The 24,769-nt window shown below is 47.5% G+C and overlaps 1 protein-coding gene across 1 annotated transcript in view; it reads right to left on the minus strand.

The window, feature by feature from the left end:
• Positions 1–24,769, minus strand: part of SCRN1 (secernin 1) — a 61,326-nt gene that overhangs the window by 4,976 nt on the left and 31,581 nt on the right. The window contains exons 3-7 of the mRNA XM_080818312.1: positions 19,604–19,785; positions 15,327–15,529; positions 12,256–12,447; positions 9,774–9,939; positions 1,354–1,534 (exon numbers count right to left, since the gene is read on the minus strand). Of these exons, the coding sequence (XP_080674438.1) occupies positions 1,354–1,534; positions 9,774–9,939; positions 12,256–12,447; positions 15,327–15,529; positions 19,604–19,785 (924 nt within the window). The remainder of the gene's footprint in view (positions 1–1,353; positions 1,535–9,773; positions 9,940–12,255; positions 12,448–15,326; positions 15,530–19,603; positions 19,786–24,769) is intronic.

A 24,769-nucleotide genomic window follows, 5' to 3' on the forward strand; every position in this document is an offset into this window, starting at 1 on the left:
CGCCCTGAGCAAAACCCAGCACAGCGTGGTGGTCACACTCATGCTTCCAGGGACACGTTCAGCAGGGAAGGCAGATGTGAAAACACCGTGACTTTGGCACATCCAAATGGTTGTTTCTGGGGCACGGAAAAGCTAATTACAGAGTAGCAAGGATGCCCTTCTCTGAGATTCTTCCTGGATTCCCTTGGATTGACCGTTGATGTTGCCCTTCTTTCTATGCTTTTCACAGAGTCCACCAAGTTAGGAATGAGAAAATAAGCTCACCCATTCCACACAAATGCAGGCACCCATTTGTCTACAAGGTGTCCCTTTCTTCAGGACAATCTGGACCTGTTCTAAGTTGTTAAATACATGCGTGGGAGGCCAGTGGGCATTTAACGACCATGTTCCTTCCCCTTCCCTTCAGCAAAACAGAGGCTTGGATTTTATACATGATCTGTCATTAATGGCTGCCGTGGGTAAATACAGAGTGTGTGTCTTGTTTGAATTGATGTCTTGTGACTTCATTTACCAAAGCTTGGGCCGGGATGGGTGAGGGAAGCTGCACAATGAAGAATAACTTTTTTTAAAAACTCGGAATTTGGGAATCTTTTTGTAAAACTTTTTAAAATTCAGGGCGCCTGGGTAGCTCAGTGGGTTAAGCCTCTGCCTTCAGCTCAGGTCATGATCTCAGGGTCCTGGGATCGAGCCCCGCATCGGGCTTTCTGCTCAGCAAGAAGTCTGCTTCCCCCTCTCTCTCTGCCTGCCTCTCTGCCTACTTGCGATCTCCATCTGTCAAATAAATAAATAAATTCTTTAAAAAAAAACTTTTTAAAATTATAGTAAAATATATGTAAACTAAAACTTTCTGTTTTAGCCATGTTTAAGTATACAAGGTCAGTGGCATAAGGACATTTGCACTGTTGAACACCCATGACCACCATTCATTTCCAGAAGTTTTTCAGAGTTGCTTTTTTTTCTCTAACAACATATAACTGTACCTTTAAATAAAGTTTTGCCATCTTGTACAACTCTGTACCCCCAAAAGTATAGAAAGATATTTAGATAGCAGAAAAGCAGTTATCCCTACTAGAACCACATATTTCTGTTATTCCTAGGTAAATAGTAAATGAAAGAGGGATATTCCAAGCCCACTGAGTTCTGGAACAACATCAGAAGTAAAGGCTTTGTTTCATTGGGATTTAAGAGACTGGCTGGAAAAATTAACAGCAGCCTTCTAGGAAGGGCCTTGGGTACCTGGATTTCTGAAAGAAGGCAAGCTGGCGAGGAGGAAAGGGATGAGTTCCATAACCGCTCCCCTGTCTCCCCTCTTGCAGACCACACCCCCCTCCGCGGGCAGGGCACCAGGCTCACCTGGTCACTTTCGATGACAGCACGTGCCCACTCGTGGGCCTTGTACAGCTCATGCCGGCGGTCTGGCTTCTCCAGGAACCGAGGCTCCTTTTTGGCAGGGTCGTTGTCCCCAAAACAAGGAGACTGTGCTTTGGGGACAAGTTTCACATCATCAACAAAGATGAAAGGCTTGAATATGGACCTGGAGAGAAAGGAGAGGAGCTTCAGCCAAACTGAGCTTGACGCTTGAGGACACCAGACTGTCCTTCCACTCAGCAAACACTGCCTGAGCCAGCTCGCGGTGGGTGGTGGGTGGTGGGTAGTGGGTGGGTGCCAAGACAGAGACACCACTGCATATTTTAGTAAATATTTTAGTAAAACTGTCATTTACCAGCTGCAAATTCTCCTATTAACAGCAAGGAGACATCAAAACAGACTTGCTTTGTTCTGGGAAAACCATTTGAGAGGCCCCTTTTAGTTATGTAAAGCAAGGCAAACTGACACATAGTATCCAGAGGAAAGGGTGCCATGGGCCATCTATTGGCACTGGAAGAGGTGTGCCTTTCTCTGACAGTGGCCTCCTGGAAAGGAAGGGTCTGAGAACCCATCTTCCATCTTTTTTTTTTTTTAAGGTTCTACCTATTGGCAGATGACACAAAGGTTCCCAGAGTCCCCGGAGAGGACACACTACAGGGAAACAGAAGCCCAGTTGTGTGAAAGAGGAGCTCTGGGCATAGGAGGTGACTGATGCAAGAACTCCTTCAGCTCTCTGCCACGATGGTGCACCTTAGGGAAAACGGCTGTGTGTGTGAGCACACGCACGTGCATGCACATGTATCTGTGCATACCTGAGCACATGTCCACACACACACACACACCCCAAAAGAGCCACGTTTCTAAAAATCTGCATCCTGGGATCCCAAGCCAACAGGGAGCGTGGAGACCACATGTGAGTGTAACATAGGGAGAGAGCCTTCTACTCCTCTCTCTGCACCCAGAGAAAACAGCGCTGAACGACAGCAGTGCTCCTGGACCCCAAGGGTGGCTCGCATGTAGCCGCACATGGGGCAGCACCTGGAATAACAAGAAGACAGAGAAGACCACACCCAGACCCCCATACGTACTGATCAGACTCGGGTTCTTTTCTCTCCTCTCAGCTGGTGCCCCTCAGCCATTCCATGCCTCAGGTGGGGGAGCAGTGAGCTGCGACATTGACCCCTGCGCCCTGAGGTGGCTGGGCCTGAGGTGGCCACAGCAGCCTTGCCAGTGTGCCCCACAAACATTTCCAGGTGTGTCGCGATCGGAGAAGAACTGGAAACAATGACCTTGGCTACCCAAATTGTGTCCTTAGACGGGAGGCACCAGCAGCCCCCTTCAGCCCCACCCCCATCCTGCCGAATCAGAACCCGCATGTGAACAAGGTCCCCGGGGGACTCCTGACACACCAGGTCTGAGGAGCCCAGCTAGGTTTCCCCAGCTCTTCGAAGGCAGAACATTCCTGAAGGGAGAACGTTCCTCGGAAAGCTCTCGTAAGCCAAAACGGCATAAGGCAAAGAAGCAATTACCATTTTGTAAAAGCCAAAATCCTCTTGGGATTTCTTGTGTGTAGTGAAAACGGGTACCGCACTAACATCCATCTTTCGTAAAAGTGAAGTGGGGTAAAGTGAACTTGCGGACAGTGGGGAAAATCTGTAATGAGAACGGACCTCTTAGACTGGTTCCCTGAGGTTATCAAGGGAAGGAGGCTCAGGAGAGGAAGAGGAGCCAGAAGTCGCTCTGCAAGACTGGGCTCCGGCTAAGTTAATGTGAGAATTAAAAGCAGTGAGACCTTCATGCTCCCAGTTGGTAGAGTGGCTGGTGCTGATTAGGGATGGGTGCCAGGCACCCTGCTGTCTTCGGGGGATGCGAACATTTACAGGAGACTAGACCGGTCCTCAGCCCCTTCTCCTGGGAAGCACACAGCACATGGGCCGGCCTACTTCCATTGGGCCAAGGCTGCCCCAGGACCCACCCTGCCCAGGATGCAGAGGGACTACCCTGCACAGAGGGCTGGCAAACTGCCAACGGGCACCTCCTCCAGCCTCTTGAACATACATGGGTCCGACCCTCCTACTCACGGAAGGCAAGCACCCCACCCTTCAGGGCTAAGAGCAAGCGGGGCTCCTGAAAAGTCCGTGTGCAGCACACTGTCCTCCAACAGATCAGCTGCAGCCTCCTGGGTGGGCAGGGTCTCATCTGTATGGGAGGCTGGGTCTGGCTCCCGCCACACAGCCCGAAGCCTGTGCAATGCACATCCGCTCAGCCGCAGGGTCGCTGGCCAGAAAGGGTCAGAGCCGTGACCTCCACGGGCTAACGCTGGGTGATGGGGCTGGCCCCAGGCTCGGCCTCTGGCAAGGCTTGACTTGACTATGCATTTCAGGGCCACCCTGGCACAGTGACCCCGTGGGTGAGATTGGATAGAAATTACTGCTGATGACAAACTGCAATAGTATTAATATTTATTTAAGTCAGAATGTTGGAATTATAACTCAGCCTTGATTATTTGTGGCTACGTATCCCAAAAAAGCAGAATGTGGATAACTCGGGGGTCCCCAAACCTTCTGATTTCTTGCCAAGCCTTACAGAAAATCACACTAAACTTCCAAATAGGTGAAGAGAATCTCTGGCACTTTCCCACACTTCAAGCTCAAATGGTAGTTTCTCAAATGCCAGTTGATCGAATCTATGTTCATTAATGGCCCAGAAAGTAAAGGACTTGACCAAGGTCACATGTCCAGCCAGTGGCAAAGCTGAAACTGTCCCCGGGGCATAAGGCACCACCCCTTCCAGGCCACCCGGACAGGGCAGGGCATACTTTGTCACACTTTGGAGCTCTCCCAGGGTGTCCCAGGGATGGCTCTGATGTGGCACACAGCTGAGGGGGGTCCAGAAAGCTGGTTCTGTACTGTCCTTGGTTTTGGAGAAGCCATCAGTCCTGGAATTCGCCCTGGTTGCTCAGCCCCTCCATGGTGCACTGTGACAGGAACACAAGCTAATAGGACCAGAAGGGGAAAGTGCTTCCAGTGGCAAAGGGCAGCCCAGCAGCTGGTCAATGAGGAAGTTTAAAGCTGGCTGAGCTACTCTGAAGGGACAATCCAGCCTCAGGAGGGACAATGAAGCAAAGGAAGCCATGAGCAGCACAAAAGAAACCACGTCACCACAGCCATCAGCTCTCCCTGAGACAAATCTCAGGTCTGATGACAGGAAGCACAGCACGGCTTCCACGGTCTGGCTCAGAGGTCTGCAGAATGTTAGCCTTGGGGACACTTGGAGCCACAGCCAAGAAACACACTCCCTTAGAGGAATCTTTGCCATATGTGTCCTTTCTGTCTTCCAAAACCTCATGATAGATGCACTGAGCCAGTGTAAAAAAAATGTTTTCCTTTCATTTGTTTTCTCATTTGGAAGGAAAACAAAATTACCATGAAATCCCCCACCATTTTATAGTGTATCATAATTCTCAAAGTGCTTGCCTTCAGTTCTCCTGCTACTCCTATTTATCCATTCACTCATCAGGAAATATGTGTTGAGTGATGACTGAGCAGCAGATACCTGTTCTAGGTGCTCGGAATACAGCAATGAACAAGGCAGGGTAAAAATTCCCATCCCATTTTACAGATGAGAAGACTGAGGCTCCTAGCAGCTAAGTGCTTGGTCCAAAGGCACATTCTAAATAAGTGGCAGATGGAGAACTAAATTCAGATGTCCGAAGCAGAGGTCAGTTTTTCCCCACTACTTCTCAATATTATAGCCTTCTATTGGTTTTTTATACACATTGTGCAGAAAAATAACACCCTTTTTGTGCTTTGGGATTTGGAATTTTATTATCAGTGGCCAGCTAGCACTTCTGACCTCAACCACGGCTCTGTCCTCACTGAAGGTGCAGGAAGTCCCCTTAGTGACTAAGCCAGGCTTATCTGGGGCGCTGGAGTCCCCGGCAGATCCGCTGAGGGGAGTCTGGAACAGAGCAGGGGAGCAGCACAGGCTCCTGCTCAGATGAATCTATTAAACTTTCAAGCAAGCTCAGAAGAACCCAGAATAGCCAGTTTTCTCTCAATTCCAGGTGTCCCTCTGCATGGGTCACTCTGGCATTTTACTGCGAGTCACTTTAATCACACAGTCACAGCTACATCTGGCTTGAGAGCAGAACCTATCAGTGAAGAGCCTTTCTATTTAGAGGGAAAGAGAACTAGTACTTTTGGAGCATGGGACAAGCTTCAGGCCGGATCCAGACGCTCTGGAAGGTTCTGAAGTCAAAATTGTGGGGTAGGAGAGAGGAGAGAGATGGTGCTGGACAGATTCAGGATGAAATGGGATGGGAGGTCTGCTATTTTGCATGGGGTCCTCGGCTCTGTGGGCGTCTGTGCCCCGCACGGCACCAGAGCTGTACTTACAGAGGCTGGGGTGTCCACGGCTCACGGTGTTATCTCCACCAACAAAGAAGTGCCACTCATTGCTACATTTGAATTAACCAGATGAGACAGTCTCAGTTAATCCAATTTAGCCTCTCAAGCTTGGTACTCTGGGAGAAGAGGAGAAAATGCGCATGCGTGTGCGCACACACACACCCCCCCCAGGTCCCTTGCATCTCCCCAGCTCTTTGCCATTAGCTAAACAAGGTCAAAACCCTATTTTCCTAGAACTTCTCTAATTTCTGTTTCCTAGGTTTAAGTACACAGCCTGATACAATTAGAGAAATGGGTTGGGAAAGAGCCTTCTAATATTTAAAATGGAACATTTTTAAGGGTTCTCCCCTCTTGGTTTATCCATCCTATACACTGAGTATTTGTGGGTTTTCTCAGAGGTGGGGGCCTCTTGGTGATGTGCCAGTAGGACAACTTCATCTGAAACAAATAAGCCCTGACTCATGAGGTCTGCCAGTTTCTGCGGTGTGACCCACGGCAAGTTCCCAGTGTGATGTCACTGAGCACAGGGGTTGGCAAGAGAGACACATCATCAGCTCTCACCGGCTCCAGCACCCTGCGGGACTCCGAAGGTCACAGTCTCAAAGTGCTAAGGGACTTCTCGACTCTTTCCCTCTCCCAATTCTTCACGTCACTGAAGTTTTGGCAAGTGTCAGCTTCCGCCAAGGCTTGCAAAGGTCAGAACCCGAGCGCTAACACCAGTCAATGTGGGTGACCGAGGCACCGGCTGACTCAGCAGAATATTAATATTATGGAATCTGCCTTCTCAGTAAAATTAACGAAAGGTCTCTGGCATCTCCCTGTATTTCCCAATCTCTGACTTCTGCATCTCCATCCAGCTCTCAAACTTGCATCATACCTACTACACGCTGGGAGGGAAGGAGAAAGAGGAAAAGAGAATGCAAGAACAAGTGATTTCAAGAGAAAGATCTGTAATGAACGCGGTGAGCAAAGGGCAGAGAAGTGCTGAAGCAGACAGAACAGTCAGATCATGTCCTTTGGTTCCACACATTAATTGGGAGGGATCAAGAACAGAGTCTTGCTCTTGGATCATCGTCTTCTGCCACCCCCCTGCTCTGAAATAATTTCCCGAAAACATTTCTCTCATGCTTTCAGCGTCAGCAGAAGCCAGCTAAAATTTCCCCGATTTACTACCTAAAAGCCCAAGAGTAGGTAATTACGCTTCCTGCTGACAAAATACAAAATGTTAAACATGCCCAATTACGGAGACACATGGAAATGTTGAACGTGTGACAGTTCTCACGGTCGCAGTAAGAAATGCTGCTCACTTAGCCCTGGAAGATAAAAACGAATGTCTTCTGGGAAGCCCTTCATCTTCTCAAAGGTCTTTTCAATTAATTTAACCGTGAATTATTTTCTTCTAAAATTACTTGAAATTTTCCATATTCAGTATGAGAAGGCTATTTCCCAGCCTGATTTTAGAATTGTACAAGGCCGTGTACTTCACTCTGCGAAACAGCATTCCTTTCTATCAGCGTCCCGGCCTCACAGAGCCCTGTCTTCTAAGCACAGTTGGAGCAGGTGCCCGAGACATCAGAAGCAAAAGGGGTGGTACAGACTTTCTTCGGTTCAACCCACTCTCTCAAAGGCTCCTGCTTCCTAATGAATATGTCCAAATGCGTTGGCAGAGCACTCCCGTCACTTGAAAGTAGGGTTCTATGTGCGCACGTGTACCCCTGGGAGCTGGCAGAGAGTGTTCTCAAGAGGAGGCTGAGCCCCCAGTGCTGGGGGCAAGCGAAGTCAGAGTCCGTGAGAAGAAGTCCAGATGACGGGGGAGGAAGGACGCACCCACAGCTGGTGGACCACAAAGGGGGCGAGAGCAGGGCCATCCATGAGACCAAGCATCGAGCCCTGGGAGGTAAGATCAAGAGGAGGCAGCTGGGATCAAACGGGAGTGCATCCTGAGGGGCTGGAACCCTGTGGAATGGAGGCTCACAGCCGGAGGCCGGAAGAGGGGCCACATGAGGGTGGCCGGGCTCCTTTACTGGAGGAGTGGGGGTGGAGGAGAGACGGAAACTCAGCCTACACTGGACACTGCTCCAGGGCTCTCTGCATTTGCACATGTTCCCTCTGCCCAAAATGCCATTCCTGCTTTTTGTACCTAACAAACTCTTCCTCTTCCTGCAATGCCTGGCACTCAAGGGATCCTTCCTCCGTGAGGTCGGCTCCTTCATCATCGCCTCCAAACCACCTGTTACCTTATACATACTTCATCCCTCGGACCCAACAAGCATGATATTTCATACATAGTAGGTGCTTAATAAGTCTTAGTGAATGAATGAATAAATGAATGAATGAAAAACTAAGAATAGCTTATACTGAATTTAATAGTCAGGACCTGCCAGAAGGATCTGTTGATATTGGCAGTAGTTTAAAAGTAAGGCTGAGGGGTGCTTGGGTGGCTCAGCCCATTAAGTGTCCGACTCTTGATTTCAGTTCAGGTCACGATCTCAAGGTCGTGAGACTGAGTCCTGCGTTGGGCTCTATGCTGGGTGTGGAGCCTGCCTAAGATTCTCTCTCTCCCTCTCCTGCTGCCCCTCCCCCCATCCTACTTGTGCACATGCTTTCTATCGCTTTCTCTAAACACAAAAAAATTAAAAAGTAAAGAAGTAAGGCCAAAGCGTCAAGAGAGGTACTGGGCTTTCCCCCTGAGTCATTTAAGAAAAAGTCCCTAGATAGACACCATCACTGTCTTATATTCCTGAAACAATAAGAGAAGAGTAAATATGTTCAGCTGGAAGGAATGAAACTGAACAGCTACAGACTTCCTGGTAGCAGTCAAAGATTTGACGCCCAATATTCAAACAGTAATGATGGTTTTCAGCCAGTGGAACCCCCTAAACATTACCAGTGAAACTACTGGAACAGAAGGTCTTCTAGAGTTTTTCAGGCTGAGGATCAGTCTTAGTTGACAGATTCCTAAGCCCACCTTAAAGATTATGATACAATAGGTTTGGGTCAAGGCACCTGTATTTTTCAAAAACTTTCAAAAACAGAATTAAAAAAAAAATGCTGATAATGAACAGAATTAGACACCATTAGATGGTTCTGTCTAACTAAGCCACTGATGATGTGACTCGTGGTATATATAACTGAACATGACCAGGGAACGGGGCTGCTGTGTGCCTGGCAAATCAGAAATAGTTTTAATAAAGAGAAGTTAAACCTACTGTGTATTTACTTGGATTATCTCATTTAATCCTCCCAAGAAGCATACAAAGTAGGAGCCAGTATTATCCTCATTACACAGTACAGACACTAAAGCTTACAGAGGTTAAGTAACTTACCAGCTACTAAGTGAGACACATGGAATTCAAAATCCTGGCAATCTACTCAGACACTGTATTCTTAAACACTGAGCAGTACAACCCCTTTGCTAAAGTATGTGGGCAGAAAGCATCTCCCTGAAATATCATGTCTTAAGGAAGTAGCTGGTGCACTTGACATTGCTTCCGTCTGCATGGCCACTGGACCATTTTGTCCTCTAACTTATAGAACTGATTGCTTTGCTGAATCTTGGGCATTTCTGCATCTGTCTCACTGTGTGGTTATTTATGTTTGAGTCCCTCAGATATAGCACAACACTTGGCCCATGATATTAACTCAATACATACTTGTTGAATTTAAAACAGTTTGATTCCATGAATGCCATAAAAATGATGTGACTAAGAGCAAGCACTTAGGTGGCTCAGTCAGTTAAGCATCTGACTCTTGATCTCAGCACGGGTCTTGATCTTTTTTTTTTAAAAAAAAAAAAAAAAAAAAAAAAAGATGTGACTAAAGCCAAGAGCTTCCCTTAGTCAAAGTTCTTTGTGCTGCATTGGCCACATCGGACCACGATGGAAAAATGTGACTCAGCTACAGAAGGGGAGGTACAGGGACGCAGTGTACACTTATTGGATGAGCTTTCAAGGGAAGAGCACACTTTCTGCCAGCACGACTGTGTCTCAGACAAACCTGGAAGGATCTGGGGTCCCAGTGAAGTAGTGAATGCATGGCGAGCTTCTGTTCTGAGGCAGAACGGACACTACGCTGGCTGTGGTAAGGAAAGACTCGGAGTCTATACAGACGCCACCGGCTTTGTCCCGTAAGATGTCAATCATAGTCTGCACAGTGATACTTTCTGTAAAGAAAAAAAAGACAGAGACACAGAAAGAGAGAAGCTGTAACAGTGGCAGGTTGTTAACCAAATTCCATTCATTCCTTTTCCACTTTAGTAACAGAACCCTTGGATGGATAGCTGGGAACACAGCTACAAACTACATTTCCCAACTTCCCTTGCAGCTACGTGTGGCCACAAGACCAATTTGACCAATGGGAGATGAAATGACATGGGCAACTTCCCCATCACACCCATAAAAAGGACGGCTTGTCCTTTTTTTCCCACCTCTTGTTGTTGCCTAGGACACGCCTGCAAGTGGACCACAGATGGAAGTCCTGTGTTCAGGAGAACAACCCACCAGCCCTGGACTGTCCATATACATCTAGACTATGAGAGAAAAATAAGCTTCCATTTTCTTTAAGCCATATTATTTTGGAGTCTCTTTGTTAGAGCACTTAGCAATTCCTCAACAAGTGCAGTACACAATAGAATGATTATCTATAGGAAGGCACATGCAGTCTACACACACTCCACTGAGCAAGCTCTCTCGTACACTCTTGCTGGTTAGAGTCAATACGGTATTTGGAGAACGTCCTCTCTGAAATGGGAGAGAGTCACATACAGAAGTATCCAGAATATTCAGAGCCATTTTGACTATCGGCTCTGACTTCAATTTTAATGTGTCAACAATTCCTTGACTCCATAGGACCCCAGCTTTACATTTTCTCTCTCAGATTATAATTCATTAAAACGCTATTCTTAGAGTTTGTGTTCACAAGGATGGACTCAAAACATCACAAAGGGAAAAGGTCTTAAACTTCCCTAACAAAACTCTGTCTTTGTAAGTTAGGATGCTTCCTCAACCGTGGGAAGTGCTTCTCCTTCTGACTTTCTTTCTCCTTCAGACATTGGTGTCTTTGTACTTGTCTTTATGATACTTAGTATATAGCCTTCCTTCTAAGTAGAAGTCTTTGTAAGCTTCTATTTGTAATATGTCATACCTAAACATATTAACAGTAAAAGCCTTGATTTCTTCAACTACCCAGTATTCAAATGTTCTCATCGCCTCATAAATGAGTTTACTGATTTAAATCAGAATTGGCAATGTCTCAAATCTCTTTCAATCTCTGCCTCTCATTTTACTCCCTTGCATTCTATTTGTTGGGCCATTTCTCCTGTAGAATTTCCCACAGTCTGAACTTTGCAGATGGCATCCCCTGGTGTTATTTAATGCTTCCCCATCCTCTGTACTTAGATCCAGAGGCTTCATCAGACTTAGGTGTGATGTTTTGGTGAGACTACGTCACATGCGGCATTATATACTTTTATCAAACTTGTTTTCTTTTTAACTCTTAGAGGTTGTTTTTTTGTAAGTTCCCATTTTTAAATGGGTACTTTCTTACTTTCCTACGCTAAATCCATTAATTAAGCTCCACAGCAAAAGTCCTTGAAGTATTCTTCTATACTAAGCACCAGCAAACTTTTTCTTAAAGAGCCAGATAGTAAATATTTCAGACTTATGGGTCACAGCATCCCTGTGGTAACTTAGTGTTCAACTGTGCCACTACAGCATGGAAACAGCCTCGACAATCCCTAAGTAAGTGTGCATGGCTGTGTTCCAATAACACTTTATTTACAAAATTCTGGCCGCCAATATATCATAACCTGCCAACCCCTGTTCTAAATGATCACAGGTTTACCTTACAAAACACATGTATCACTGGCAAATGCAAAATGTGGCCACGGCGGTTTCTTTGGAAGGGTTTCCACTCAGGCACCAAAGTAACAAGCTACCCAGTCACCACATTTACCTAATTTGGGATTCTGCTGGAGTCAGTAACTGGAGGGAAAACAGAGGGTTTGGGAAGAGAATTCAGGTCAACAGTTCAAATCAATAAATGTTCATGGAGCAAAAGACCATAATGGGCACCACAAGGGGATCCCATGATGAGTCAAGGACAGTGCCCCGCCCTGAAGGCCCAGCAGGCTAATGAGAGCAGAAAACACAGAAGACAGTAAGGCAAATATACAAAGGCTGAGGTAGAAGGAAGGCTATACTAAGTATCAAAAAGACAAGTACAAAGACACCAATGGAGATGGAGAAAGGACGTCAGAAGGAGAAGCACTTAGCATGGCTGAGGAAGCATCCTACAACAAGAGATACACGTCGTCATCCTGCCGGCTCCTCAGGGCCGTCAGCGCAGGTCGGTCTCTATGGACAGGGTCTATTCTCATCTCCTCCTCTTTGCTCACCCTCCTAAAATCAGACACGTTCTCCACAATAGCTACAAGACAACAGGTATGAGAGGGAGAATCGTAAGGGATACGCTAACTCACCTTTCTTTTCTATGCTGTCTTTGCCTGCACAGCAGTCTAGATGGTCTTCAGCTGAAGAAAAAACTTTGGAAAAATTGAACTCGTCCTCTCCCGTCCACCAGCCTTGACTCTGAGCGTAACTCCGGAGTTCAGGGTGCTCCGCATCGATCTTAGTGGTGAGTGAAAGCTGATTGCAAATGCACTTCACTCCCTCTGTAGAGAGTACCAAGCCCCATTAGCTGGAAATAGGCTTGCAAAGACTTAATCAAGAAATGGAAATTTACAGGGAATCCCTTCTCTGCAACTCAACTTTAACTCCAGAGAGGAAGAGACTCTATTTTTGAGAGAGAAACACACAAACCTTTGTCCTCTTTTAAGGAGACCTCCCAGAAGGTTTGACCAGTGACCGGGCATTACCACATTTTAAATGAGCAACAGTCACTTGATCTACAATTCACATTCAAAAGGAAACAGGTGAAGCCCTCATTATGGCTAAATGAGCCCCAAGCATTTATTACTAAGGTTTCTTAAAGAGACATGGCACTACTAACAAGACTTATGAATGTCGCAACTATAGAGATTTCCCTCCCCAATTTAACCTTCTTCTACTTGAAGGAACCCTCTACACTTCCACCCTCTGCCCAAATACATCATTTTTGGAAAATACAAATATGATACTTCTTCATTCAGCTTTTTTTTTTTCAGGTGCCAACATTTAGAAAATCACAGTGGCACTGATAATGAATTATTCTAAAATACTGGAATGCACCTGTCAACATGTGTCTCGGAGTCTATCAGTAGGGGTGCATGCGTGTGTGTGTGTGTGTACACAGATGGTCCGTGTATATGGGTGTGGGAGATCTACGGGAATTTTTTCTCATAAGAATATAAGTGTGACTAAAGAAGTCTAGAATCAGAAAGACCCGCACTCTACACTCGGCTTGATGGAAGAGGGCGAGGCCAGAAATCGTCCCAGCTGCCGGCAGGCTCGCTCTGGCTCCTCCAAAGCCTCAGCCTCAAATACCCTGAGGATGACTTGGCCTTCAAGCTTCAAAATGCTCTCCAGAATCCTAAGAAGTTATGAGTTGTAGTGCAGAAAGGCCCTCCATATTTGCTACTCCCAGGGAGCATGGTGATCTTCTAAATTCTTGGACGATGAAGTAGAGGGAGAGAGCTCAAGCCACGGGCCGCAATTAAGCCATGACTGCCTGAGAACCAGTTCCGAGAGACAAGGTCAGTACTGGACTCAGTTCTCCAGCACGTTCTGCTTCACTGACTTATTCTTCCAGAACAAGTATTCCTAGCTGACGGGCACTGGCCTTTTGCCGCTCATCTTTCCAGAGGACAACACAAGAATAAAACCACTTTAAAAAACTAAAAATAAAAAGTAGCTCTGGCCTAAATAAGTGATTTTGGCATTCTTCACACTAAGCTATCAAAAAAATCTTGTGCACAGCTCTCCACAGACAGTATGTCCCTCAAGGGCTGATTTATAATAGACGTTTGCTTTCGGGGATGGGAGCGTTCAGGGACCAGACTGAGGAGATTCTACTGTTGGCACCCTGCTGCAGGGAGTGAGGACATGAAATCATGTCCGAGGAAGGAGTCCAAGGAATGGCTGGGGCTTTATTTCAATAGTTGGGGAAAGACATCATGCATTTCGAGGAGATGGATATCTTTAAGCTGTATCTTGAAGGGCAATGAAGCTTTTGAATGGCAGATATAGATCAAAAAGTTTTACGTTCTACTGAAAAGCAACCTAGGACTGCTTCATCAGCATGGACCGCTAGCCCTCTGGATGGAACCATTTGATAGTAAGGCTTCATCCTAGGAGAAATTTTCGGTAAAAGAGTGTTAAGCTCTTGCCCAGCGGGAGGCTTGGTGATACGGTGGCCCACACGGGCTGCATCAGTCCTGTGAGGACCGCAGGAGTAGGGCAGCAGGCACACGTGGGTGTGTGCTGGGCACGTGGGGGTGGGGGAACTCCCTGACATCGTTGCAAGGGTGCCGTCAGCCCATTCGACACCCTTGTGAGAATGAGAAGAAGCCTTCCTCCTCCAAGCACCACAAGCCAGCCTCACACAGGACAAAATATACCTGTCGCCCATGGCAACCCTGATCCCCACACTGATGGCAGCCATGGAAAACAATGGCCTTGATTCCCAACTATTACAGTAGAGCTTCTGCTTCTAACTTAGGTCAGATTTGGCTCCAATCTCCCCTAAGGCAGAGATGGAACACGGGTTTCATCCCTATCAACCCCATCATCGATTCTGAGAAACCTGAAGAGACTTCCTTACAAATTCAGTTGAGAAAAATACATAGACCAAGTCTAGGTCCAATATGAGAGAGTGTTACAACCTACCAGCTGTGTCAGGGAATGGCAGCTCACAGTCCATGTACTTGTCATTCAGTCCTAAGGAATGTCAGTGCGGCTTTACTGGCCAATTCTCTCCTAGAACTCCTTAGCCCTCTTGGAAACCCTCTAGCCCATTCTGGGACCCCATCCGGTCCTCAGTGTGAGGCTACTAAGTGATGAGACAGGACAACCACACCCCCTCTAACATCTCCTCCCTCGGAACCATCTCAAGACAAATGCTACAGGGAGCACGGAGCAACAACTGAATGCATCCTTCCAGGTGCATTCCCTAGTCCTCTGCTCTTCTAGAAAGAAACACGGTCTCACAGAGAAATGAGCTTGTTGGCCCAGAGGCAGTCAGCGGTCCCCACACAGACCCAAATTCCTCTTTCAGAGGAACATTCCAAGTGCAAGGAGCTACGGGACTGGGGGTGACGAGGGGCAGCTTCCTGTTGTAGTGGTTTGCTGACTGAACGGACTGGGAAAATCACCATTCCCTTGACTAAGTCAGAGTAACCATTTGGGTCATGGAACTGCTGGTAGTCAAAATTGGATCCTGCCCAGAAAGCAAATAGAAAATAAGAAATGTGTGTTTCCCAAGTGCTGATGTCCCCACACCCCAGGCTTGTCTCTAGAAGCAGAGCCTAGAAGAGAAGGTCTAGCACAGAGAGGGTGGGCTCCAGCAGCACATCCGGCAGCACCCGCCTCGGCCGCCCCATCCATGCGGGCTCACCTGCGATCTGCTCGGCAGCCCAGTACTTCCCCACGGTCTCCAGCACCCAGGCCTCCTCGCGATCCACGATCAGATACGCACTTTGGAAGCTGTGGCAGGAGTCTGCATCTTCATAGTAATTCCCACCTTGTCCGTGTTCTTCCAACAAGGCGACAATGACATCTAAGGCTTCTTTAGCTGTTGTCCCTCTTTCTAAACCAAGCCTGGAGGAAGAAAACCAGAAGTGTACCTCAGTCCTTTCCTAGCATGTGGTTGTGACCAAGGCAACCAAAGACCAGGCGGAAGCCGAGCGAGGAAGCTGGCCAACACGCGTAAACACGTTCCATCCGCGGGCTGAGACGCAGATGCACGGCACTTGAACTCAGAATACATCTCTCCCACATTTGGTTTCAAATCATGGGGGTGTTTTCTGCCTTTGGGCACCCCCCCTCCCACACAGACAGAAGAGTCAGGAACCCAGCGGCTTCTCCCTTGTGAAGGGCAGCTCAGCCTCCTCCCTGTTTTCTTTCTAACTCCGGCTCCCCTGGAGCTGGGCAGCTCAGCTCCAGCCTTATCAAGACCCCCTTTCTGTGGCTTATCCTCCTCCTTTGGGCAAAAGGATAGCTCTGGAGACACCTGGGTGGCTCAGTGGGTTAAGGCCTCTGCCTTCAGCTCGGGTCATGGTCTCGGGGTCCTGGGATCAAGCCCCGCATCGGACTCTCTGCTCAGCAGGGAGCCTGCTCCCCCTCTCCCCGCCTGCCTCTCTGCCTGCTTGTAATCTCTGTCTGTCAAATAAATAAATAAAATCTTAAAAAAAAAAAAAAAAAAGGGATAGCTCTGCCCAGGGCAGCCCTTATCTATGCTATTCTACACCAGGAATGTGGCTTAGTAACAAAAGTGTTCCATGACCAGCCACTGTCCTCGGTGCCTGTAATTTCGTGAGAGATCTCACTAGGTATGGTGCCTGGTTAGGACATCAGTGCTGTTCAACATATCTCTCCTCCACCCTATCAGCCTCCCTCTGCTGGTGTGGCTTAGGGCTTCACTTATCAAAAAGTACATACTTCTTCTGAATTCAGACAGCAATCTCCTCCCAGCCCTTCCAATTAATTGGCCCCCTAAAGAGGGCACGGATACTGCCTTCTGCGCGACCCTGGGCCAGTTGCATACTGCATCGAACTCAAATTTATGTCCCCTATAAAATAAGTACCTACATCCTCGGGATGCCCGTGGGACAGGTTTATGAGATAATGAATGTGAAAATACAAGCACAACCAAGGAGCTGGGGGGTCCGTTGGAGAGGCAGCCCCCTCGGGCAGAAAAGCAGTGACTCAGAGAGAGGGCGCAGCTTCCAGGTCCAGTCCGGCCACCCACTGGCAGCATGACCTTCGGTAACCTAAGCCTTCTGAAACCTGATTTTCTCCTTTGCCAAGTCAAAAGGGCAGTACATCCCTCTCAGGCTGACTGGAAAGAGGATGGCACATGATACGTGCTCAGTCCATTTGTCCATTTGTCCATCTTTTCCTCCACATTGTCATTCTGGGGGCGGGAGCAGAGGCCGGGCAGAGGCCGGAGCAGAGGCCGCGGCGCATGCTAGGACAGCAGCGACAGCCAGCTCTCGGTGAACTGCCAACAGACCGGTCATTATTGAAATTCACCCGGCTTGATTCTTTCTGAAGGGACGTTCCCTGTGCTGCCAGGGAGAGGAACAGATGATGCTACGGATGCATTCTTGTAACAGGCTTATTTTTACCATCAGATCATTATGATCAATTCATTGGGCATTTCTCAATTTTAGTGTATGTAGGAAGACTTGGTGACAAGCCACTGATTTGCAAAGCTGATCCCTAACACCTTGGGAGAGTGACCAAAAATAACCTCACCAGAAGATGGAATTAAGTAGGCTTTTCTGTTGGTCAGTGTCATCTTCTCCAAAGAGGAAAGGCGGAAGCAAGCAAGCAATCATCTGATTTTGGGGATCCAGAACAAGTAAGTGTGTTATGAGTACCCCTATAGGTCTGTCCAAGCTGTTTCCCCAGGAGGGTCCCCCTCCTCCCTCCACAGGTCCCTGGAGCCTCTGGTCACACTGCCCCGTGCATGCATTCCAAGCAGAAGCCTGTCCCCAGGGCTTGTATGGGGCTCCAATTTGCTCAGGCAAACATGTGCAAGCACCATGTGACACCTTGCCAGGGGCACCCCGCCTCTGGAACCTGTGATTTCTCTTGTGCAGGTCTAGCTCACTCTCCCGCTGCGCCGCCTGCTGTGTTCCACACTGGGACTCCCAGTACAGCGCTTGCCCTCCCACGCTGACTTCCGTGCCCTCTGTGCCCAGCGTCTGCAGGGGGACCTCGACACCCATCCACAGACACGACTCTGCTCTCACTTGCCTCTCCCCGTGCCGGGACCACGGGAAACGATACTCCTTTGTCCACCTGGCCATTCCCACCTCGCCTCAGTGCCATGGGGCGAGGACAGGACAGCCTGCTCCACAGACTGCCAAAGGCCGCAGGGTTACACACGATCCGGCTCCAACTGAGGGGTGGACACACTAGGGCTACAGCGGTCCAGGGCCCCAAGTCACTCGACGTCAAGACGCCTATTCCAAAGCCTTTTCAGGTGGTCTCGCCTCGTAGATGGGGCAGGTTCGTGTGATTCAGAACGAGAACAGCATCTCTCTGGCCCCCATGCCTACTTCCACATTGGCTGCTCCACCTCCTTAGGGAAATGACTGGGGCAGGCAAAGGGATGCAATTTACCGGGCCAAGGTTCAAGTCTCGCTCTGACATCTACCTTCGGTACAATTCAGATCCTCCAAAAGCGTGTGCTTTGTCCAGGTTTTTCTGGGTCTTGGAGTCAGCTCCTCCCAGATTCAATTCTTGTTTTATGGCAAGTCCTTGGAAGAATCCCTACTTGAGGCCCATGACTCACGCAGGTGTGTCAAGCCCCCTGGACCCTTCCCTGGAAGGTTAACAGACCTGACTATCGGTTGATGGGCGCTACAGACCACAGAGGTCTCGGCGTAAATGCGCACGTTCTCCCCACACAACCTACTACGGGTCAAAACCTCTAGTCCTTTGTACAGAAAACCAACAGGTTTGGGGAGGTTCCTTAGAGGTCAACCCATCTAAGGCCTCCCCTCAAACAAATGTGGCCTAGAGACGTGTTATCACTTGATACATTCACACTGAAAATCAAGGCTCCTGGCTTCCAGCCCAATATTCTTTCAACTCGGTCATGATTCTATTGCATTTCACTGTCTCAGAAAAAAGGAAAGTCGTTTCAGAATGTCATTCCTCTCTCTCTCGCCTTTGGTTATTCAGTCATCGATCAGCCACTGCAGGACAGGCCCACAACTCTGGGTGCTCGTGACACAATGGGAAGCGAGCAAAGGTCCCCATCCCATGGAGCCCACGCGTCTGCTTCCCCCTGTTACATAGCAGCTGGCAGAGCAGGGAAAGGAAAACAGATGACGGAGATGAAGGGGGGATGGCAGGGCCACGGCTCTCTCCTTTTTTCCTTTATATCTCAGGTATTTTATCTGATTCCTTCCTTCTTTCCTGTATTTTAGATGTATTTCAAACCATAATCCATAAACTTCACCCACTTAAAAAAAATCAGTTCAGTGATTTTTAGGGCATTCGCAAAGTTGTGCAATTATCACCACAATCTAAATTCAGACATTTTCAACAGCCCACAAAGAAGCCTCATACCCATTAGGAATCACTCCCCGTTCTCCCATCCCAACCCCAGGCAACCACTCGTCTACCTTCTACTACTATGAATTTGCCTATTCTGGACATCTCATGTAAATGCAATCATACCATATGCAACCTTTTGTGTCTGGCTTCTTTCACTTAGTATAATGTTTTGAAAATTCAAGCATGCAGCACTTGGTTGGTTTTTATTACTAATATTCCATTGTAATCTACTCTTTTTTTCTAACACCTTGAACTTCATATCAAAAGGCACACATCGGGGCGGCTGGATGGCTCAGTCAGTTAAGCATCTGCCTTTGGCTCAGCTCATGAACCCAGGGTCCTCAGATCAAGCCCTGTGTTGGGCTTCCTGCTTAGCAGGGAGCCTGCTTCCCCCCACCCCTCTGCCTGCCTTTCTGCCTACTTGTGTGTGCTCTCTCTCTCTCTCTGTGTCAAATAAATAAATAAAATCTTTAAACAAAAAAAAGACACATGTCTTCTTTGGGAGGCTTGTGTTGCAAAATATGAGGTTTAGAGGAAAGAAACCCTATCCCCATTCCCTGCCTGTTCGTGCAGGTGTTTCAAAGAATCATCTTGTAGTACCTGACCAGATCCATCCCCAATAAGGCTTCCGTCTCAGCGGCTGGTTCTCTGGCATTGATGGCTTCATTGGCTATGCACACACCATGCTCGTTGGCTCCCATTTCTGCCCCCCAAAGCCAAGCAGGTCTGCTTATCACGATGGCATGGGTCCTGGGGACTTGGTCGATTGAAATGTAAGTGCACTGAAAAACGAAGACAGGAAAGAAAGGACCATCACCTGCCAGGATCCGCTTAGTTTCCACCCTGGAACTTACACTGAACCACCACATGAGTTACAAACAAAGCCCCCCACCCCCAAAATGAAAGGCCTCAGGAACACCAGACTTCAAAAACACCCCAAGTCTTGATGTAGCTCAGAGGTGTCTCTGGCGAGCTGCAGTTTCACTGATCAGATGTCCGTCTCTGGTTCAAGCCCAGCTGATCCACAGGCTCTCATCTTCTTGAACCAGGCATTCAGCCAACCTCCACCCCGAATATTCTGTCCGGTCATTTCAGTAGGCACAGAGGGCACCGGCGTTTGAAACACACATAGCTATTTATTCTCAGAGGCAAAAATCCTTCTAGATCAGCGGTTTTCAAACTTCTTTAAAGTTATAGAGCCCTCCTACAGGAGACACCTGACCTGGAGGGCTGACATAGAAACTTGGATTAAAGGGAAAATGTGTTGCCTGAAGAACAGGGGTTCTTATGCCCCTGGCAATGATACCAAGGGCTCCCTGGAACCCAGTTTGACAACCTCCCCAACTGCTCTAGGGGTAGAAAAGGGAACATGATGATAGTATTTTACATTTAACTACGGCATTAAATGTTCTTTTATACGCTGTGCTTCCCTGTCTGTCTCATTTGAGTCACACACTAAGCCTGTGCAGTGAACCCATAAGGAGACAGTCCCAGAAAGGCATGTTTCTACTGTTGTCAGGACTGCAAGGCATACCCCTCGGTGTGGTCTATCTTACCTTCTCCAGGCTGCCGTGTCTCTACCTGGAAAACGAGTGGGCTACTCTAGATCAAATGATCTTTAGCCTCAGAAGCCTGCTTTCACACAAATTCTTACATCGAAGCGTGAAAACAGTAAAAGTAGTCTAAGTGTGTTGAGGCAAATGGAAGATGGGGCGTGAGACCAGCTCACTCAGAGCCTGGCCTGCTGGTTCTTCCCTCTGCCTCTGCACACTGGGCCCATGGGAAAGCTCCTCTGGGGAAACTGGAAAGCCACTAAGCTAGGTCGCCCCTAAGGGGCCTCCTGACTCTGGCTTTCTATCAGTCTAGGTCTACTCTAGGTAGACGCAGCACAGAATTCAGGGCTCTAAATTACACGGAGCTCTTTGGCTCTCAGGGGAGAATTTTATCAGCGGCAGCAAGCATTTACATTTTAAATTGGGCACGAAAGCCTCGGTTCAACATGGCCCTGGATCTTTTTCTGATTCAAGACCCAGTTACCCTGACTGAGTGCAGCCTGGAAAGTGATTCTGCGTTGATTTTCCATAATCTCTAAACCTCAGGTAAGAGCTGAAACGCGTGTGGCATGCACACTCATTGATCAGGCAACACACGTGTCCTCATAATTCACGTGAGGTGTTGCTCTGCACCAGGATAATGTTCTTTCACTTGATAAGTATTGGTAAACTCACAGCTAATTAAATCCAGAGGCTGTCAAGAGACGCTTGAGTTTTTCATGGCAAATTGATAAAATACACTCTTGAAATGTTTTCCCCTATTCAGTTCCCAAAAGTTGTTTACTTTGAAAAACAATTCTGTTAGAGCAAAAACCTAGCCAAAGCAGGAAAAAAACTATGGTCCTCTGTGCTCTTCTAATTTGCAATTGAAATTTATATCTTATAATTGTGTTTTTTCATGTAAAAAGCAGTTCAGGCATTTGACCAATGTTTTCCAAAAGCCCTGTGCTCACTGAGCTCCAGTGACAAATTCTGTCTTGAAAAGAATGAGTAAATATGGAAGGAATTTAAGATTTTTTTTTTAAGATTTTATTTATGTATTTGAGAGAGCGCACGTGCAAAAGCAAGGGGAGGGGCAAAGGGAGAGGGAGAAGCAGGCTCCCCGCTGAGCAGGGAGCCTGACATGGGACTCGATCCCAGGACCCTGAGATCATGCCTGAGCCAAAGGCAGACGCTTAACCGAGTGAGCCACCCAGGCGCCCCTTAAGATTCTTAAGTATAGATTTATCATAAAGGTTTTTTTAAGGGCAGGAAGAAAGTGAAAATAAGAATGGGTTTATTTGGGGCACCTGAGGGGCTCTGCTGGTTAAGCATCTGACTCTGTTTCAGTGCAGGTTGTGATCTCAGGGTCCTAAGACTGAGCCCCACGTTGAGCTCCAGGCTCAGCAGGAAATCTGCTAGAGGTTCTTTCCTCCTTCCACCTCCTTCCCTTCTGGCCCTTCCCCCACCCCTCACTCTCTCTCTGTCTCTGTCTCACTCTTTCAAATAAACAAATAAATAAAATCTTAAAAAAAAATAGACTGGGTTTTCTTATTTGTCTTCAAATTCATTTTTACATGTTCATTTCCATTTTACCATTTACAGAGCACCAACCACACACATGGCACTACGTGCTAAGTGCTGCTGGCAGATAAGGCAGTGAGGATGCCCAATTTCCGTCCTTTCAGTTGGGAAAGGAGAAGGTACACACCAGGCCAACCTCAGTAGCTGTCACCGAGGCCTGTCTACCTAACATACATCTTCCCCCTCCTCCCACCTTGGACATCTGATCAACCTGATCCTGCTTTTCCTTTTTCACATTCCATTCCACTTTCCCCTTTCCAAAATACTGTGTAATTGACTTATGTACTGCATATACTGTGTATTATGTTATCTCCCCCAACTACGAGGTAAGCGCCATAAAGGCAGGGAGATAGCTCTGTGGTTTAGTTCATTGATATATCCGAAATCTGGTACATACGAGGCATCGGTAGATCTTTTTTTGAAAGAATGAGTGAAGGGATGAATGAAGGAATAAGCGAGTAGCAAAGATCAGAGGGACACAATACAGGTTCAAAAGAAAGAGGGAAATTACCCCAAGCGGGCAGAGGCTTTATCAAGCGGGTGACATCTGAGTTGATCTTGAAAAATGGGCTAGACATCAAGGTATTCCAGAAAGAGGTAAGAGCCAGAGAGGAGAGAGAGAGATGGGGATGTCAAAGGTGTGTTCATGGTCCAGGGGTACCCTCCTCTGTGACGCTCAGGGAAGCTACTGCAACGGCATTGGGTAACAGGACTGCAAGAGCTCAGTAAGTATTGACTGATAAAAATGTTGAAAATCGAATCCAAAAGACCATATGGTCTTTGTAGGAGTTCAAAATATTTGCAGCCAACTTGACACTTTTTGGCCAAACTCAGAATGAGGAGGAAGAAAGGAGATGCCCAAGGAGCCAGATGGGCCAAATCAGCCCCTCCTAAACACTGGGCTGAAAGCCAAGGCACCAGATCCCCCTCACATGCTACAGAGCAGGGGGGCAGGGAGATGGGGAGATGGGGAGGGTGTGCACCGAAGCCTCAGTGAGCATAACGCACACCCCTTAGGGCATCTCTGTCGTGGACTGCAGCAGCCTGGGCTTAACAAGGACCCTTCTGTGGTTGTAATTCATACCCACTCCATTGTGTTTGAGATGTGACTAATCACACCCAGGTCAAAGCCAATGGTCACGCTTGTCTTGTATAGATTGGTTATCTAAAATCCCAGTCTGGGAGCAAACCTCATAAATAGGGAACATTTACAGAAGATGTAATTAACCAAAGTTTGTAAAATCAGCCATCTAGAATGTGAACTCTGCAGGCAGTCACTTCTTTTTTAAATAAAATTCACCGACCTTCACAATTGCCACATCATTAACGAGGCGGACAGTACATGCGATTTGAGGCAACAGAGAAGGTCTCACCAGGGGAAAAAAAATCCAAACAGCACCTGAAATCTTCTTTCAGTGTGACAAAAACAATTTTGTTTCAAGTCAGAATTCTATCCAGATTTCTAGCGGAAAACAAAAAGAAAAAAGAATACATTCACCACTCAAGAGATCAGTCTTTCAAGGAATGGTTCTGGCCTCAGCTTTGGTGATGAAGCTGTTTAAGAGGCCTGCAGAAAGGGGTGCTTGGGGGGCTCAGTCGTTAGGCATCTGCCTTCAGCTCAGGTCATGATCCGGGGGTCCTGGGACTGAGCCCCGTATCGACCCCATATTGGGTTCCTTGCTCAGCGGGAAGCCTGCTTCTCCCTCTGCCCGCCACTCCCCCTGCTTGTGTTCCCTCTCTGGTTGTGTCGCTCTGTCAAATAAATAAATAAAAATCTTTAAAAGAAAAAAAAAAGTGGTCTGCAGAGAGAGATGAGCAAACTGTCGTGCTGCTCTTCGGCCACTCACAACTCTCTTTACTAAAACAAATCTGTCAGCTAGCACGACTTCTGGGTGCCAAGGCCACATAACAACCTAAGAATGTCCAGCGTGGGCTGCTGTGGTGAGGCACGTTTCTAAATGTCAGTGAGGTTTTAAAGGTGCCGCCTGCACAGAGCCTGTCACTCTCTCAAGCGGCTCCAGGGGACCGGTGCCAGGTTGGAAGGTAGCAAAGATGAGCCTTGACAAAGCCCTCAAGACAGAGACAAAAGACGATTCTTCTGCAGAGCAAGCCCTTTCTTATTTTGTGTGTTTGTGACGAAAACGAAAAAGCAAAATCAGCTTCACGCTGTTGCCTACCCTCTGCACATTCCAGCGCACACACTTTCTGGAGATCACCCAGGGAAAGGGGAACAGAGACACACAATAGATGTTTCAATTAATGAAATGCAGCCATTGTGCTTCCTACTGTACTCAGATGGTGAGCACAACCCTGGCACCACCAGTGAAAACCGCTCTGAAATGAGCTGATGAGTCAGCCAGACTTCCTAGGGTGGTGCTTGGGGGAGGGGGGGAAGGCAGGGAAAATGGGACGCTTTGGAGGAATATTTTTAGTTTCAGAAAATTTGCAACTCTAAGGCAGCATTTCTAATTATCACTGAGGTTTGGGGAGGTTTGTTTTTGTCTTTTTTACCCCAGTGTCTTGCCTGCTACTTGACTGGTTTTTGAAAATGTGCCCTTAAGGTTCATTATGACTCCAAAAAGAGACCAAAAAAAAAAAAAAGTCAGCCACATTTTAGAAGAGCTGCTTTTTATTTCCTGAAGCCCCGAGA

The sequence above is a fragment of the Martes martes genome (genome assembly GCF_963455335.1).
Source record: "Martes martes genome assembly, chromosome: 11".
Lineage (NCBI taxonomy): Eukaryota > Metazoa > Chordata > Mammalia > Carnivora > Mustelidae > Martes > Martes martes.